Here is a 15,862-nt window from a genome sequence, read left to right as displayed (position 1 = left end):
ATGAAAACTCAACTCTGATTTTATGCATTTTTGTGCTTTTGATGATACAGGAATCACACCTCCTAGGGGAGTTCTCCTTTATGGCCCCCCAGGAACAGGAAAGACTATGATTGGACGAGCCATAGCCAATGAGGTCGGTGCACACATGACTGTAATCAACGGTCCAGAAATCATGAGCAAGTATGGTCACATTATTCCTACCTAATGAAATGTGGTTGGGTACCAAGTATAAGTTCAAGATCATATATTGAGTGTTAGTGATGCTCATACAGCCAAACCAAATTACCTTTGTTTATTTTGTGTTCAACCTGTCTTTACAGGTTTTATGGAGAAACAGAGGCCAGACTGAGACAGATATTCACAGAAGCCTCTCAAAGGTAAATAATAAAAACAAGTGTCCCATATTTGTGCCCTTTTGTATGTGTTTTTCTAAATCCTATCATCAATATACATTTCACTACACAAAAAGTAGAGTATTCTAAGAAGTGTTCAACAACTAAGGCTTTGCATTGTTTACACAGGCAACCTGCAATAATTTTCATCGATGAGTTGGATGCGCTGTGTCCCAAGCGAGAGGGGGCTCAGAATGAGGTGGAGAAGCGCGTTGTGGCCTCCCTCCTCACTCTCATGGATGGGATTGGTTCAGTGAGTGCAATTACAGAGTATACACACAATCTCTACAGTGATACTTTTATTTTATAAACACATCAACCTTGGAAGTGCAGACTGACATTCAACACATCCCGCTCTCTCCTGGACATCCTTCAGACATTCTCTCTCTGTCTGTATCTCCTGAGTGTCTGCTGAATCTTGAGTGTTCTGTCAGCGAATCAGGCTAATGAGAAAAAGAGAGCTCAGGCCCACGATCAGAGATGGCTCGACAGCCGCCCTCCTCCCCCTTAGAGAACACAGGGAGCCTGGGAAACCCATCACCGCTGGTCTCCATGACGTGCCAAATTAGCATCACGTTATCGCCAAGTACATCTTCATCTCCCCAGCCCAGCTCCATGGTGCAGATGGTGCACTGAAGCAGCTGCTCTCCCTCCTGCTGTCTGTTTTCCAGACCAATGCTAAGGCTTGTTGTATAATCCAACCACCATGGGCCTGCTGCTGTGGAATGTGGAGAAAGCACTTCCTGCACCCACACGGAATTCCTCTCGCACTGTAATTTATTTGTGTTTTGGCCCCACTGATATCCCTGTGGTATTGGAGGGGGGTCAGCGGGGAAGGTGGAAATGGAATAATTTTTCCTCTCTCAGCCGGACCACCCTCGGAAAACACAGCAGCGTGTAAACTAGCTAGGGACGTTCATTTTTGCATATAGCACAAGGAGCTCTGTTAAAGTGTAAATGTTGCATTGCCAGATAATACCTGATGGTTTCAGAAGATGTAAACGAGTAAGTTATTAAGCCTTAGACACATTTAGTCTGAAAATATTCATGTTTGATGAACTTTTAGTGCAGGTGTCATCGGTTAGGGCAATGATTAATGATTTATTACACCTACTGTTTCAATCCCTCTCTTACATTCAAACGCCTCGTTTATTGATTATCAATCTATATTATTATTTATTCCCTGACCTGGTTTGTCTCTTCCTCCAGGAGGGCCACTCAGGCCAACTGCTGGTCCTAGGGGCCACCAACCGGCCCCACGCCCTGGACCCCGCCCTCCGCCGGCCCGGACGCTTCGACAAGGAACTGGAGGTGGGTAATTCAGCTTAGCCAGAGTGAAGAGGTTATGCAGGGGTCAAAGTTCTCAGTCACTGCGACCTATTTCTGTCATATGGATTCTGGTGAGGTTGTTTTTGAGATCATTGTAGAATCACTACGAGAGCGTAATATTCCTCTCGAGGCGCATTCAAGTTGGGAGAGCCATGCATGCATTCTGACAAGCAGTCAATGCACAACAATTCTTAATGCAATCGCGGGGGAAACACTTTTAAACAGTTTTGGCAAATGTATTTTGAAAGAAGTTTTGGCCTCTGATAAAAAAAGAGGGGGATCCCAGTTTTCCATTGATACCATGTTTATTTCTCTACTCCTTCAATTGCACACGTGGCATCGTTTTACAAATGCAGTTTTGTGCAGCTGCACAACAGAGCTCTTAAAGGGGCAATGGCGTCTTAAAAAGGGCAACGCCTTACTTTGCAATACAAACAAAAAAAGTATATATTATTTTAGTAAATAATAACAATCAGGATGTTGTGTCCAATGGGGTAAATGCAGATGGGAAAACCCCATGCTTCAGCCCATGTATTTATATCTACAGTTAGGCTACAGGTGATAATGCTTGTTGCTAAATAGCACATATGATAATATAGATCATGCATAGGCTAGGCTATATGCATGGTCCAATATGTTATTGTGTCCATTTCTGGAGGTGGAAGTTATATTTTAGATTGTATCAGCATGATTTTATTTTCATACATTTTGGAGTAGAATTTTTCAGTCACCAGAACTGAACTTCTCCATCCTTCTATGTAAAAATATTCCCGGGGAGGACACTGCACCCCCTAAGCACGGGGACTGGAATTGGTCAAACTCGCAGTTTAATACATGTACAAAATGATCCTCTTTCCGTAAAAGCTTGATGGTCATGACTTTCTTACATGAAATGGGAGGTGAACTTGGCCTCTGAAAGCAGAATCCGCCTCATCAGTAGTCTGACACCATTGAAGCATCTGTTGACAGAGAAACCCAACCTCCATTTTTGTTACCACGCAAGCTGGCTGTTAGTGGTCGTAATTGCTCTTGCTTAACAACACTTCCTTGTATTTCAATCAGGATTAGCTAGCCGATGCACTATAAACTCGCTAAACTAATGTACGGTTACAGGTGGGGGTACCAAGCGCGGCGGAGCGTGCGGACATCCTACGGAAGCTGCTGACCTCTGTGCCCTGTAGGCTGACCCCCGACGAGGTAACCCAGCTAGCGGACGGCGCTCATGGATATGTCGGGGCAGACCTGGCCGCCGTCTGCAAGGAGGCAGGCAAGTAACGCTAGGCTAACCGCAAGCAAAGGCTATGTGATGTTTCTGTATGCTTGGCCCAATCCAGGAGCAACGGCCTAACCCACTATAGCCAATGGGAGGCCTAAGAATTGAGGTGAGGGATTGGTATATGATACCGTTTATTTGTTATACTAATGTCCACCAATGTAGCTATCACCATTTAGCTGGTTACGCTATGAAAAAGCCATTTTTCTCACCACCGTATTGTAGCTTCTCATTATCTGAAACTGAGTGGCTCACCACACCAACCCTCTGAGACTCTCCTGACCTAAGGATGTGGGCTTTTACTTTGGCTTGTGGATCCCATTGAGAAAACTCTTTTTAAAGTAAAAAACAAACTTGTTGTGAAATTCCTCATTGCCCACATAGCCTTAACCCTGCAACCCAATCCCCCTAGCCGGTAAACAGTGTCAGGATAACAGGATGTTGGGGTGATTCTGTGGCCGTCGGTTAAGAGGCCCTGTTGTGTGTGTGTGTGTGTGTGTGTGTGTGTGTGTGTGTGTGTTTGACCCTCAGAGCCTCTTGGGTGGTCTCGGGGACGTGGCGTATTGCATTTCCAGTTGAGGAGGGCTACTACTTCGGCTCACGGAAGCGCTCTGGTGAAGAGAGTGATTTACTGTCCGCAGAGGCCAGACGTGACTGGCAGTGTTTTCAGAGAAAACCCCTGGAGGGAAGATTCCCCCCTTTCTCCGATGCTGAAACCCAAAACACTAGACAAACACAGAACCTCACATGTGCACCACAGGAAAAACTAACCGTCTCCAGAGAAGATTGGATCTCTCTATCTGACCGTATCAAGGCTATCAATGCTATGGATCCATACATAATGGTAGTTCAGATACAGTATCGGTCACATAAACCCATTTCAACCCATTCCACATTTTTCTCCACTGTCCACACTGTGTGTGTGTGTGTGTGTTTTTATGTTTGAGTTAAGGGACAGTCAACTCTAATAGAACCCTGTCCAGCACCACAATGTTGATGTTGGTGTTTTTTCCTCTGTTGCCGTCTGCGACAACAACATACGGTCATGAAAACTTCTCAAGGAACCCCAGTTGTTTCCCCCAATTCCCAGTCCTCTTCAGGTAACAATGACCTGCGAGGGGGAACGTGGCTCGCTGCATCGTCTCTTCCTGTAAATAGAAGTGCAGTGAGGGTGTCATGCACACGAACGGACCGACCCCACGACCAGCTGCCCCCCGCCTTTCCCATCTCGCCCCAGGACAGGGTCAGGGGCTTCTGACATCCTTCCCCCAGTCCCCAGCAGTACAATGGTGCCCTGCTTGCTGTAGGCTAGACCAGACCCGGCTGCAGAAGGCTATTTGTAGCTTCTCCTGGTCTCTCTCTCTCTCTCTCTCCCTCTTTTTCCTTTTGTAAAATTCTTTATTTTTCTCAACTGAGACGGACACTCTGTAGACAAAGGGAAAGATGACAAGGCCAAGGCGGCCGTCTGCACATTTGTGTGCTTCTGTGTTAGGTTAGCAAGAAAAGCAGATGTGAATAGGGAAGTGAGTTATTTTTTTGTGCATCAAGTTCAATATGTTTTTGTCTAATTTAACGCGGCAATCATCAATTCTGATATGTCCCATTGTGTCTTGAAGGATATAATGTATAAATGCCTCGTGACCTTAGGTTAACTGTCGTACCCCATCGGAACCCAAAATATAAGCTTGTTTTACTCCAATGTTTCTACACAAATTAAATGTAAACAAACACCGTAAAGCCTTAACATTAAAATGATAGTTTTTTTGATATCATGGAAGATCAGTCCTTGCAGTCAAGTGTGATCAAACCCACATCCTTTGAGTGGGGTGGCGAAAAAAAGTCAGTATCAACCACATACTTTCATGAGTATACAAACAACATTTCCATCCTGCAAGGATCTTCGTCAGGTCATTTCACTGGGAGTGTACCACACCCATATTTATAGACATAAGACAAACGCCAATTAGAGCAGTCTATACATTATTCTCTTTGCAATACAAGTCTATCGATGTCCCCCCTTCTCCTCAGGACTTTGATATACTCGATACCCATGTACTTTAATGAGGCAACATTGTGTCTGGCAGTCATAAAGTGCATAGCGACTGGACTTTTGGGGTCTTGGTATCTGATTCTACTCTTATGTTGGGATATGTGTTTCTTGAGTGCCCGGCGCGTCTTGACCACATAGGCCCGGCCACAAGTGTATTTCAATAGGTAGACTACATTCTTTGTAGCGCATGCTATGATATCTTTAATTTTAAAAGGTTTTCCTGTCATAGGATGGTCGAATGTGTGGCATTTGCTCGTGAAATTCCACTGGGTGCACCTGTAATTGCCCTTTGGACATGGTTAAGGAAGGTGTCCCATAGCGGGGGGGACAATTCCCATGCATACTAAATGATTCTTATGACATTGTGAGCAGTTAGGTTTGAGTTACATTTCCATAACGACAAGGGCTGTAGCTTTCAAATGATATGTCACTTTTTATTTTCTGACAAAATATTTTTATTTTAGCTCAGAGTTTAACAGGTTTTAAAAATGCGTAAAGGGAGAAATCAATGATGGTGAAGAGTTAATTGTGTATAGTCATTTAAAAGTTTTTTGTTTTTTTTCACCCTATAAGGTCAATTTAACACTCAACATGATGATAATGCCCTTTTGTGTAAAGGCATTTTTTTTTTTTTTAATTGCTTGGAATTTCAGCCTGTTCAGGTGGGGTGGATTTTTGTCCCACATCATGACATCACAAAATGTATTTCCTCACGCCCACTTGATCAGACTGAGCATTTCAAGGGCCAAAGGAAGCGTGATTACAAATATATTTTGGAGTTATTTTTGTTAATGAAATAAACACACAGTGATTTATTATAGATGTTTTAAGAATTAAATGACAAAGGTAGCCTGTTGTAGACCTATTGATTTTAATGTGAGTTTCTACAAATATTACTCTGTTGTCCCCATCTGTGATCAACCCTAAGTGTTTTTCACTGTTTTGAATGGAGTCCTGTCGGCCTGTCCCGGCATGCTTTCTCTCCTAGGGTTTTTAGGCGTCTCTATGTTGTCGTTATGATGGTGAACTGATCCTAGTGGTGGCAGATGAATCATTTCCTCAGTCTAAACAGTGTAAATTGCTGTGTGCCACATCCGGACCAACAATTTACAAAGCCTTCTAAAACAGGGGAAGCCCTTTGGAAAATGCAGGAGAATAGAAGCCTGTACATTTTATTTTCTCCAAAAAGTAGTTACATTGTGTGTTAAGCTTCATGTATGACTAGCTAGCTTGGTTGATGCCTCAATTGAATCCATTTTGGAATAAGGCTGAAACATAACAAAATGTGGAAAAAGGCAAGGGGTCTGAATACTTTCCGAATCCACTGTAGATTTGATGTGCTATGAGTATTATTTTTGTAACTGTAGACCTTTTTAGTTCTAAACTTTGGAATTCATTCTTTGAAGATAGTTCATTTGAACCTTGCTGACCAAAGAGATGGCGTACAACAGACAAGGACGCCCTGGTTTTAGCTCCTAGCCAGCTTTAGTTTTTTTTCTTTGTCATTTCTTACATTATTTGCTCAGAACGTTTCTTGTATTATTATCTACAGACGTAAGTAACTTTTGGATATTAGATTGGCGGTCACTCACCAGAAATTCAAGCAGAAATTAGGCTTCCCTGACCTGGATCCTTTGTTTGAACTTCCGAGGCAGCTCTATTCATCCCGGGGGCTGCACCGAAACGCAAATGCTGGATAAGATGTAGGAGAAGGGCCCTCGTTAAACTTGGGCAGTGTTCATACCATCCATCGCTTCACAGTATAGTATTCGCTGACACTCAGTCCCTGGACAATAAAGTAAACGAGCTCAGGGCGAGGATCTCCTTCCAGAGAGACATCGGGGACTGTAACATAGTTTTACAGAATCATAGCTTTCTCTGGATATATTGTCCCTGTCCATTCAGCCAGCGGGGCTCTCCATCCATCACACGGACAGGAAAAAATAAGTCTATGGAAATAAGAAAGGCGGCGGGGTTTGTTTCATGGTTAACAACTCATGGTGTGATTGTGGTTACATTTAGGAATTCAAGTCTTTTTGTTCTCCCGATCTGGAATACCTCACTATCAAATGCCGACCGTATTACCTCCCGGAAATCTGAGGGAAAAGCTACCGAAATTCTAGCAACACATCGCCTGTGCTACACGCGCAACACAGACCCTGGTTCATTGCTACTCTCCTTTCCGGGATGGCTACAAGGCCATCCCCTGCCTCCATTCTGCTCCTCCCCACCTATAGGCAAAATCTTAAACAGGACGCTCCCGTGGCAAGGACTGTTCAATGTTGGTCTGACCAATCGGAATCTATGCTTCAAGGTTGTTTTGATTAAGCGGACTGGGAACTGTTCCGGGTCGCCTCTCAGAATAGTATCGATGCATACACTGACTCGTTGATTGGGTTCATCAGGAAGTGCATAGTGGATGTTGTTCCCACTGTGACGATTAGAACTTATCCAAACCAAAAGACGTGGATAGATGGCAGCATTCGCGCTAAACAGAAAGCACGAACCACCACATTTAACCATGGCAAGGTGACTGGGACCATGGAGGTTTACCAACATACCAGCTAAGACCTCCATAAGGCAATCAGAGGTCAAACAATACAACATGAACAAAGTGGAGTAGCAATTCAACGGCTCAGACACAAGATGTATGTGGCAGAGACTCCAGATAATCACAGATTACAAAGGGAAAGCCAGCCACGTCACGGTCACCGACGCCTCACTCCTGGAGAATCTAAACACCTTCACCCGCTTTGAGTAAAACAACATCGAGCCGCCGACTGTCATGAGGACTGTGGGCTCTCGTTCTCCATGGCTGACATGAGTAAGTCATTTAAGTGTTTTAACCCTTGCAAGGCTGCCTGGCCCAGATGGCATCCCAAGCCGCATCATCAGAGCATATGCAGACCAGCTGGCTGGAGTGTTTTACTGACATAATCAATCTCTCCATATCCCAGTCTGTCCCCACTTGCTTCAAGATGTCCGCCATTGTTCTTTTACCCAGGAAAGTGAAGTTAACTAACAAAATGACTAGCGCTCCGTAGCACTCACTTTTGTCATCATAAAGTGCTTTGAGGGGCTAGTTATTGATCATATCACCTCCATCTTGCCCAACACCTTAGACCCACTACAATTCACATATCACCCCAACAGATCCACAGATGACGCAATCGCCATTATACTGCACACTGCCTTATCCCACCTGGACAAGAGAAATACCGATGTAAGAATGCTGTTCATCGACTACAGCTCAGTTTTCAACACAGTAGTGCCCTCCAAGCTCATCACTAAGCTCATGGGCCCTGGGTCTGAACGCCTTCATGTGCAACTGGGCTTGCTGAGGAGACGACATCAAGTGGTGACGGTAGGCAACAACACCTCCGCCCCTATGATCCTCAACACAGGGCCACCTAGTGTTTAGAGCGTTGGGCCAGTAACCGAAACGTTACTGGATCGAATCCCCGGGCTGACAAGGTAAAAATCTGTCATTCTGCCCCTGAGAAAAGCAGTTAACCCACTGTTCCCCGGGTGCCAAAGATGTGGATGTCGATTAAGGCATCTCCCCACACCTCTCCGATTCAGAGGGGTTGGGTTAAATGCGGAAGACACATTTCAGTTAAGTATCCCCCTTTCCCTTTCCCACAGGGGTGCGGGCTCAGTCCCATCCTGTACTCCCTGTTCACCAATGACTGCATGTCCATGCATATCTCCAACTCAATCATCAAGTTTGCTGATGACATAGGGGTAGGCCAACTGCCTACAGGGAGGAGGTGAGAGCCCGAGCGGAGTGAAAATAACCTCTCCCTCAATGTCAACAAAACGACAAAGCTGATTGTGGATGACAGGAGAGCAGAGAGAGCACACACACCCCAAAAGTTTAAAGTTCCCCAAGGACCTTGTGAAGATGCTGGAGGAAGCAGGTACAAAGGTATCTATATGCACAGTAAAACGAGTCCTATTTCGACATATCCTGAAAGGCCACTCAGCAAGGACGAAGCCACTGCTCCAAAACCGCCATAAAAAAAGACAGACTATGGTTTGCAACTGCACATGGGGACAAAGATGGTACTTTTTGGAGAAAAGTCCTCTGGTCTGATGAAGCAAAAATACAACTGTTTGGCCATAATGACCATTGTTATGTTTGGAGGAAAAAGGGGGGGCTTGCAACCTGAAGAACACCATCCCAACCGTGAAGCACGGGGGTGGCAGCATCATGTTGTGGGGCTGCTTTGTTGCAGGAGGGACTGGTGCACTTCACAAAATAGATGGCATCATGAGGAAGGACAATTATGTGGATATATTGACGCAAAACCTCAAGACATCAGTCAGGAAGATAAATCTTGGTCGCAAATGGGTCTTCCAAATGAACAATGACCCCAAGCATATTTCAAAAGTTGTGGCAAAATGGCTTAAGGACAACAAAGTCAAGGTATTGGAGTGTGCTTCACAAAGCCCTGACCTCAATCCTTTAGAAAATGTGTGGGCAGAACTGAAAAAGTGTGTGCGAGCAAGGAGGCCTACAAACCTGACTCAGTTCCACCAGCTTTGTCAGGAGGAATGGGCTAAAATTCACCCAACTTATTGTGGGAAGCTTGTGGAAGGCTACCCAAAACGTTTGACCCAAGTTAAACCATTTTTAAAGGCAGTGCTACCAAATACTAATTGAGTGTATGTAAACGTCTGACCCACTGGGAATGTGATGAAAGAAATGCAGTATGAAATCAATCATTCCCTCTACTATTATTCTGACATTTCACATTCTTAAAATAAAATGATTCAACTGACCTAAAACTGAATATTTACTAGGATTAAATGTTAGGAATTGTGAAAAACGGAGTTGAAATGTATTTGGCTACGGTGTATGTAAACTTCCAACTTCAACTGTTCATACATACATACAGTACCAGTCAAATGTTTGGACACACCTACTCTACTCAAGGATTTTTCTTTTCTTTTTACAATTGTCAACATTGTAGAATATTAGTGAAGACATCAAAACAATGATATAACAAATATAGAATCATGTAGTAACCAAAAAGGTGTTAAACAAATTTTAGATTCCTCATAGTAGCCACCCGTTGCCTTGCCTTGATGGCAGCTTTGCACACTCTTGGCATTCTCTCAACCAGCTTCACCTGGAATGCTTTTCCAACCGTCTTGAAGGAGTGGGAACCACACATGTGGAGATCATCTGTTCACCTAATCTGCGTCTCACAAAGACACGATGGTTCGAACCAAAAATCTCAAATTTGGACTCATCATACCAAAGGACAGATTTCCACCGTTCTAATGTTCATTGCTCGCATTTCTTCACCCAAGCAAATCTGTTCTTCATATGGGTGTCCTTTAGTAGTGGTTTCTTTGCAGCAATTTGACCATGAAGGCCTGATTCACGGAGTCTCCTCTGAACAGTTGATGTTGAGATATGTCCGTTACTTGTTCTGGGAAGCATTTATTTGGGCTGCATTTGGAGGTGCAGTTTACTCTAATGAACTTATCCTCTGCAGCAGAGGTAACTCTGGGGCTTCCTTTCCTGTGTCGGTCCTCATGAGAGCCAGTTTCAGCATAGCGCTTGATCAGTTTGGCGACAGCACTGCAAAGTTCTTAATGTTCTGGATTCACTGACCTTCATGTCTTTTTAAAGTAGTGATGGACTGTCGTTTCTCTTTGCTTAATTGAGCTGTTCTTGCCATAATATGGTATTTTACCAAATAGGGCTGGAAACCTGGCACCATCCCTACCGTGAATCATGGTGGTGGCAGCCTCATGCTGTGCGGATATTTTTCAGCAGCAGGGGCTGGGAGACTAGTCAGGATCGAGGCAAAGATGAACGGAGCAAAGTACAGAGTGATCCTTGATGAAAACCTGCTCCAGAGTGCTCAGACTGGGGCGAAGGTTCACCTTCCAAAAGGACAATGACCCTAATCACATAGACAGGGCAGGAGTGGCTTCGGACAAGTCTGTGAATGTCCTTGAGTGGCCCAGCCAGAGCCCGGACTCCGATCGAACATCTCTGGAGAGACCTGAACATGGCTGTGCAGCAACTCTCCCCATCCAACCTGACAGAGCTTGAGAGGATCTGCATTGAAAATTGGGAGAAACTCACTATATACAGGTTTGCCAAGCTTATAATGTCATACTTAAGACTCAATGCTGTTATCGCTGCCAAAGGTGCTCCAACAAGTACTGAGTAAAGGGTCTGAATACTTATGTATTCAGTTAAAAAATATCTAAATTAGCAAAACAATTCTAAAACCTGTTTTTGCTTTGTCATTGTGGGGTAACCTGTTTTTGATTTGTCATTGTGGGGGAATTTGTGTAGATTGATGAGGAGAAAAAATAACATTTTAATCAATTTTAGAATAAGGCTGTAACATAACAAAATATGGAAAAAGTCAAAGTCTGAATACTTTCCGAAGGCACTGTATGTGTATGTATGTAATTTATTTATTTATATATTCTGGTTTCTGACTTTGCAAATTATTATTTACAGTGACTGCCTACACTGGCCAAACCTGGACGATGTTGGGCAAATTTTGCGTTGCCCTATGGGACTCCCAATCACAGCCGGTTGTGATACAGCCTGGAATCAAACCAGGGTGTCTGTAGTGATGTCTCTAGCACTGAGATGCAGTGCCTTAGACCACTACACCACTCGGGAGCCCAAACCTTAAACTTAGATTTGATTTAGTTTTTGGAATGCCGATTTATTTTATTGCACAAGTATGAGTGGAAAAAAATGTCAGGGAAAAATGAGGCGAGTATTGTTTGACATAAATCTTGCTGCAGAGACATGAATGAGATCAACAGTGGTAAATGCTTGATGTGTGTTTACAGAGGAAGCCTTCCATATAAAGCACTTTTCCCGACTCCACAGTCCTTTTAAAGGCACTTTTGGAATTTTAGGACAGGCTACATAAATATTGCCAGATCAGTATGTGACGTTTATTTGCCGGCTCTGTTTATAAAATCCGGAAATGTTCGCCTTGTACTATTTATTCTCGGTCCTTACCTTTATTAATGGCAGCTTGCGCACTCCTTCCCTCCCTTTCCCCAGTGTGTGTGTTTAAGAGCACATATTATTGCAGTCTTTCAGTGCTGGAACAGATGTTGGGTATTGTAAATACAGGTGCAAAGAGCGTTCCCGGAAGCCCCTCAGAGTAATGAAAACGTTCCTGTTTTTTATTATGGTGTAGAGCCAAAAGTATTTCACAATTCATTTGAGGACAACGTCGCTCGAGACCCACACAGCTCTGCTGACAAGTGCCCCGGGACGGGACGGGGGGTGAAGGTGTTACGGAGGGGTTTTTCTTGTCTAAATAAGTTTTGAACATGTTGTAGGAGTGCAGATGGACACCCACAGATGGAGTTCCATAAATGACCTACCTACCCACGGTTGTTGTTGACATATATAAGAAGCCCATGAATTTGGCAGGGGGAACTTTTACTTTACCTCAACTAGAGTTAACTCAGTGTCCTCTGCCTGTCTTTGTAGCAAAGTTGTAAAACTGCCCAAATTAATCCAAGCTAGTTGTTTTTGAAGGTAGTTATAGTAGGACACACCGGTGTCTTAGATATGTTGGTCTGTGGACTTGGCTCACGTTCCCTTACAGATCCGGGCTGGTGGAGGTGGCCCCGGAAGAAGAGCCTCGAGTCGGGGAGGGCCTGTTTTGGTGCCAGATAATTGGGAACATCCCTTCTTTTTACCAGCCCACAGTCCCCTGCTTTCACCTTGTCTCTTCCTCCCCAAGCCAGGGGCACCCCATTCTCAATTTCCCGCAGATTGCTGGTAAATGTGAAGCATTCGGGAAAGAACAAGTGAGAAAAAAAGAGAATCCACATAAGGTTCAGATTAAACCTTGTTGTGTCGCTCCTTTTTCCTCTTCTAAACAGTGCATCGGATGTTTTCATAACTAAACCAAATGTATGCTCGGATCGAGCCAAGCCTAGCCAGGGGATATCATCCCTGAAGCGGAAATGCTGGAGTCGCATTGTTGAATTACATTTCCTTTTGCCTTTGGGCTATCCAGATTCCAAGCTGGATACTACATTAATCTGCTTCATGAATGTACTTGCTAACTAAGCATTTGCTTAGGTTGTGTAGACACCCATCAGTTGCTCATACGGACAATGGGTCGTGAGTTGGTCCGACTTTCATTAGGTCAATTTTTGTTCTGTAGGTTAATTCCTCAGCAACTGTAGTGTTTTGTGTCCAGCGATTGGTTAGAGAAAGATCCTTTAGCTGGACGAAACGTTTGTCAATCCAGGAAGACAGCATTTCGGGGCTTTTTTTTGAGCTCTTCAGCCTTATGAGCGCAGACTTTTCTTTCTTATTCTGTCTAGAATTCCGGGTTAACGCACCACAGCCAAACATCGTTTTTACTACGATGCACTGGAACAGGTAAGAAGGCTGTCACGGTCGCCCGACTGTCAAGTGGGCTTCTTTTTCAAAGGCAAATAGACTAGGCCCGGGAATTCCCAGGGACCTCACGGTGCGATATTATCACAATACTTGGTTGCCGATGCTACATGTATTGCAATTCTCGCGATTTCTGTATGTATGCAATTCGATACTGTGATTTTTATTGGGATTCCATGGTCCTAACATATTGCTCACCATATGTCTGCTGCAGAGGGACAAGAGAGAGTCACGAGAAAAACGAGTTTTGTTCAGTCAGGGAAATAAGTGCTGAAAACAAATTGTTTCCCTGTTTAAAAAGAAGATGGAGAACAAGCTATGAAGGTACAGCCACCTAGCGCAAAAATAATATTGTGATATTGTCAAAACAATACCATTATATAATCCAAAATAATATCCAGATGTTTAACTGTATAGATTTTCTTCTCCCCCATCACTGAAGTAGACGTTGCCTGACGAACGAGAACCAAGCCCTTAACCTCCATTACCCTTTGAACATCCCTCTATCCCTCTTATGAGGAGGCTGAGCAGTGGAGAAGAGGAGGAGGAGTAAAGAGTCCCTCTGATAGCACATGTGGTAGCCCCTGTTCCCCCCCTCTCCCCAGAAAAATATGCTTGCCCCCTCCCCTCCTTCCTACCCTGTGCATGGTCTCAGGCTCCAGGCTGAGGCAGATGTTTTTGTACTGCTAGTCGAAGAGCCCTGGAGCTTTGAATGGAGAAGAGATGGCCATGTCATCGGGCAGGGCCAGGTCAGGCGGGATTGATGTGATGTGGTGGGGGACTCTGGGGAGAGGAGACGGGACACAGTCGAGAACAGAGCCCAGGACCCTAGAACACACTGACCTTGGCCTGATCTGCTCACGGACGCTCGCTCGCTCTCTCTCTCCACATTGTGCTTTTCTTTTTTTCCTCTGTCCCTTTTTTCAGTCTTCTCAAATCCTGGAAAATATAAACAGGATGCAGTCTTGTCTGATCGTAAATCCCCTCTTGTCTGCCCTGGCCCACAGCCCCAACCCCCCTCCCCACCCCGGTCCCTGGCCTCAGCTCGGAGGAGAGGTGGAAGCCTTCGGTAATCATGCGCTCAGCCACTGTATCATTTGTTAATCAAATGCCTGTTATCCTACATGCATGGCTTGAATCTATACAACTGGTGGCTACTCTAGTCGAGTGTCATGCGGTAGGGTTCTTTAAAAATGAGGCTGATTTACTCCTAGCAGCAGCTTTTCATTCAGGATTTTCCCGTTCATATTTGTATCTACTATCTATTGCACAGAGTTCAACCAGCCTCATTCAGAATTTTCCTTGCCCTTGATCCTTACACATAATTTGACTCATCTTTTATTGACTGGAGACGTGACATGTTTATCTAGTCTCAGAGATCGATCTATTTCCTTTTGTATGATGTATTTGACAGACTGTTTAAGACAAATAACACATGACAAATATGCCACAACCCACAGGAAGCCCAATTTCTCCTTTGTATTAAACACTCACTGTGAGGATTTTTCTTCTTCTTCTTTTTTTTCTCTCAACCATCTTCAAGAAAATTCAATTCAGAATTCCAATGCCTTAGTATTCCAAGAGACACACTCTTGGAAAACCAGGCTTTTATCCTTGTTCTAATCCTTCTCTGTCGGTGATACTGATGTAGGCCGTAATCCCTATTCTTGCTCCCTTCCTCCTGTGGTTACGCCTTCTAGCGTGCTCCCTGTCCCGTCACCGGCGCCGATGTGGCCTATTCATGAGCTATCATCACCCCGGCCCCTTGGAATGCTGATTGTACACCGGCCTATTTCTCTCCGTGGCTCACTCTTTTTGTGTCCCTGCTCTGCAAGGCCCAACACGAACTCAAAATCCAACACCAACATTAATGCACAGATTAAGTTATTTGTACCGTTGTCCTTTTTAATACTCGGCCGGTAACAGAATCGCCTCTAGTCACGAGAGAGTTAATCTCAAACACAACGTGTCAATTACAGTTCCTCTGCAGCTTTTCTTCTTGGCTATGCGTGTCCAATGTGCCCTGTTGAATTGAAAGAGTGAAGGGAACTAGTGTTCATTTGGAGATTTAGGCATTCGTTAGGGATTCGTCATCACGACATGTAGGAGCCTGAGAGGTGAGGTGAAAGTTCTACTGTGTGAAAGTAAGTGTGTGTTTGGAGTCGTGGAGCGGCTGCCAAGGACTTATGGGAAACTGTCCACCACTGTATGGCCTGTCGTTTTTGAAAAAATTAGGAAAGTGAGGTTTAGCCTATTGTTGACATTTTGACGATGGCGTGTTGCTGAATGACAAAGTATTGATTTTCAGAAAACATGACTTGTTTTGCAGCTTGGGGCATCTTTCCTCCTGGTAACTGTACACGTCATCAACTCATCTTAGACTTGCAAAATGTCCATCC

The 15,862-nt window shown here is 44.3% G+C and overlaps 1 protein-coding gene across 3 annotated transcripts in view; it reads left to right on the top strand.

Moving 5' to 3' along the window:
* spata5 (spermatogenesis associated 5) overlaps positions 1 to 15,862 on the top strand; it is a 129,848-nt gene that overhangs the window by 3,562 nt on the left and 110,424 nt on the right. For all 3 annotated transcript variants that reach the window (XM_035744525.2, XM_035744526.2, XM_035744527.2), the window contains exons 6-10: positions 51 to 180; positions 321 to 377; positions 522 to 645; positions 1,602 to 1,703; positions 2,835 to 2,988. In XM_035744525.2, coding sequence (XP_035600418.1) covers positions 51 to 180; positions 321 to 377; positions 522 to 645; positions 1,602 to 1,703; positions 2,835 to 2,988 — 567 coding nt within the window. The remainder of the gene's footprint in view (positions 1 to 50; positions 181 to 320; positions 378 to 521; positions 646 to 1,601; positions 1,704 to 2,834; positions 2,989 to 15,862) is intronic.

Source organism: Oncorhynchus keta, chromosome 30, assembly GCF_023373465.1.
Source record: "Oncorhynchus keta strain PuntledgeMale-10-30-2019 chromosome 30, Oket_V2, whole genome shotgun sequence".
Lineage (NCBI taxonomy): Eukaryota > Metazoa > Chordata > Actinopteri > Salmoniformes > Salmonidae > Oncorhynchus > Oncorhynchus keta.
The sequence above is the reverse complement of the archived record's forward strand: the minus strand, read 5'-3'. Positions and strand labels throughout refer to the sequence as shown.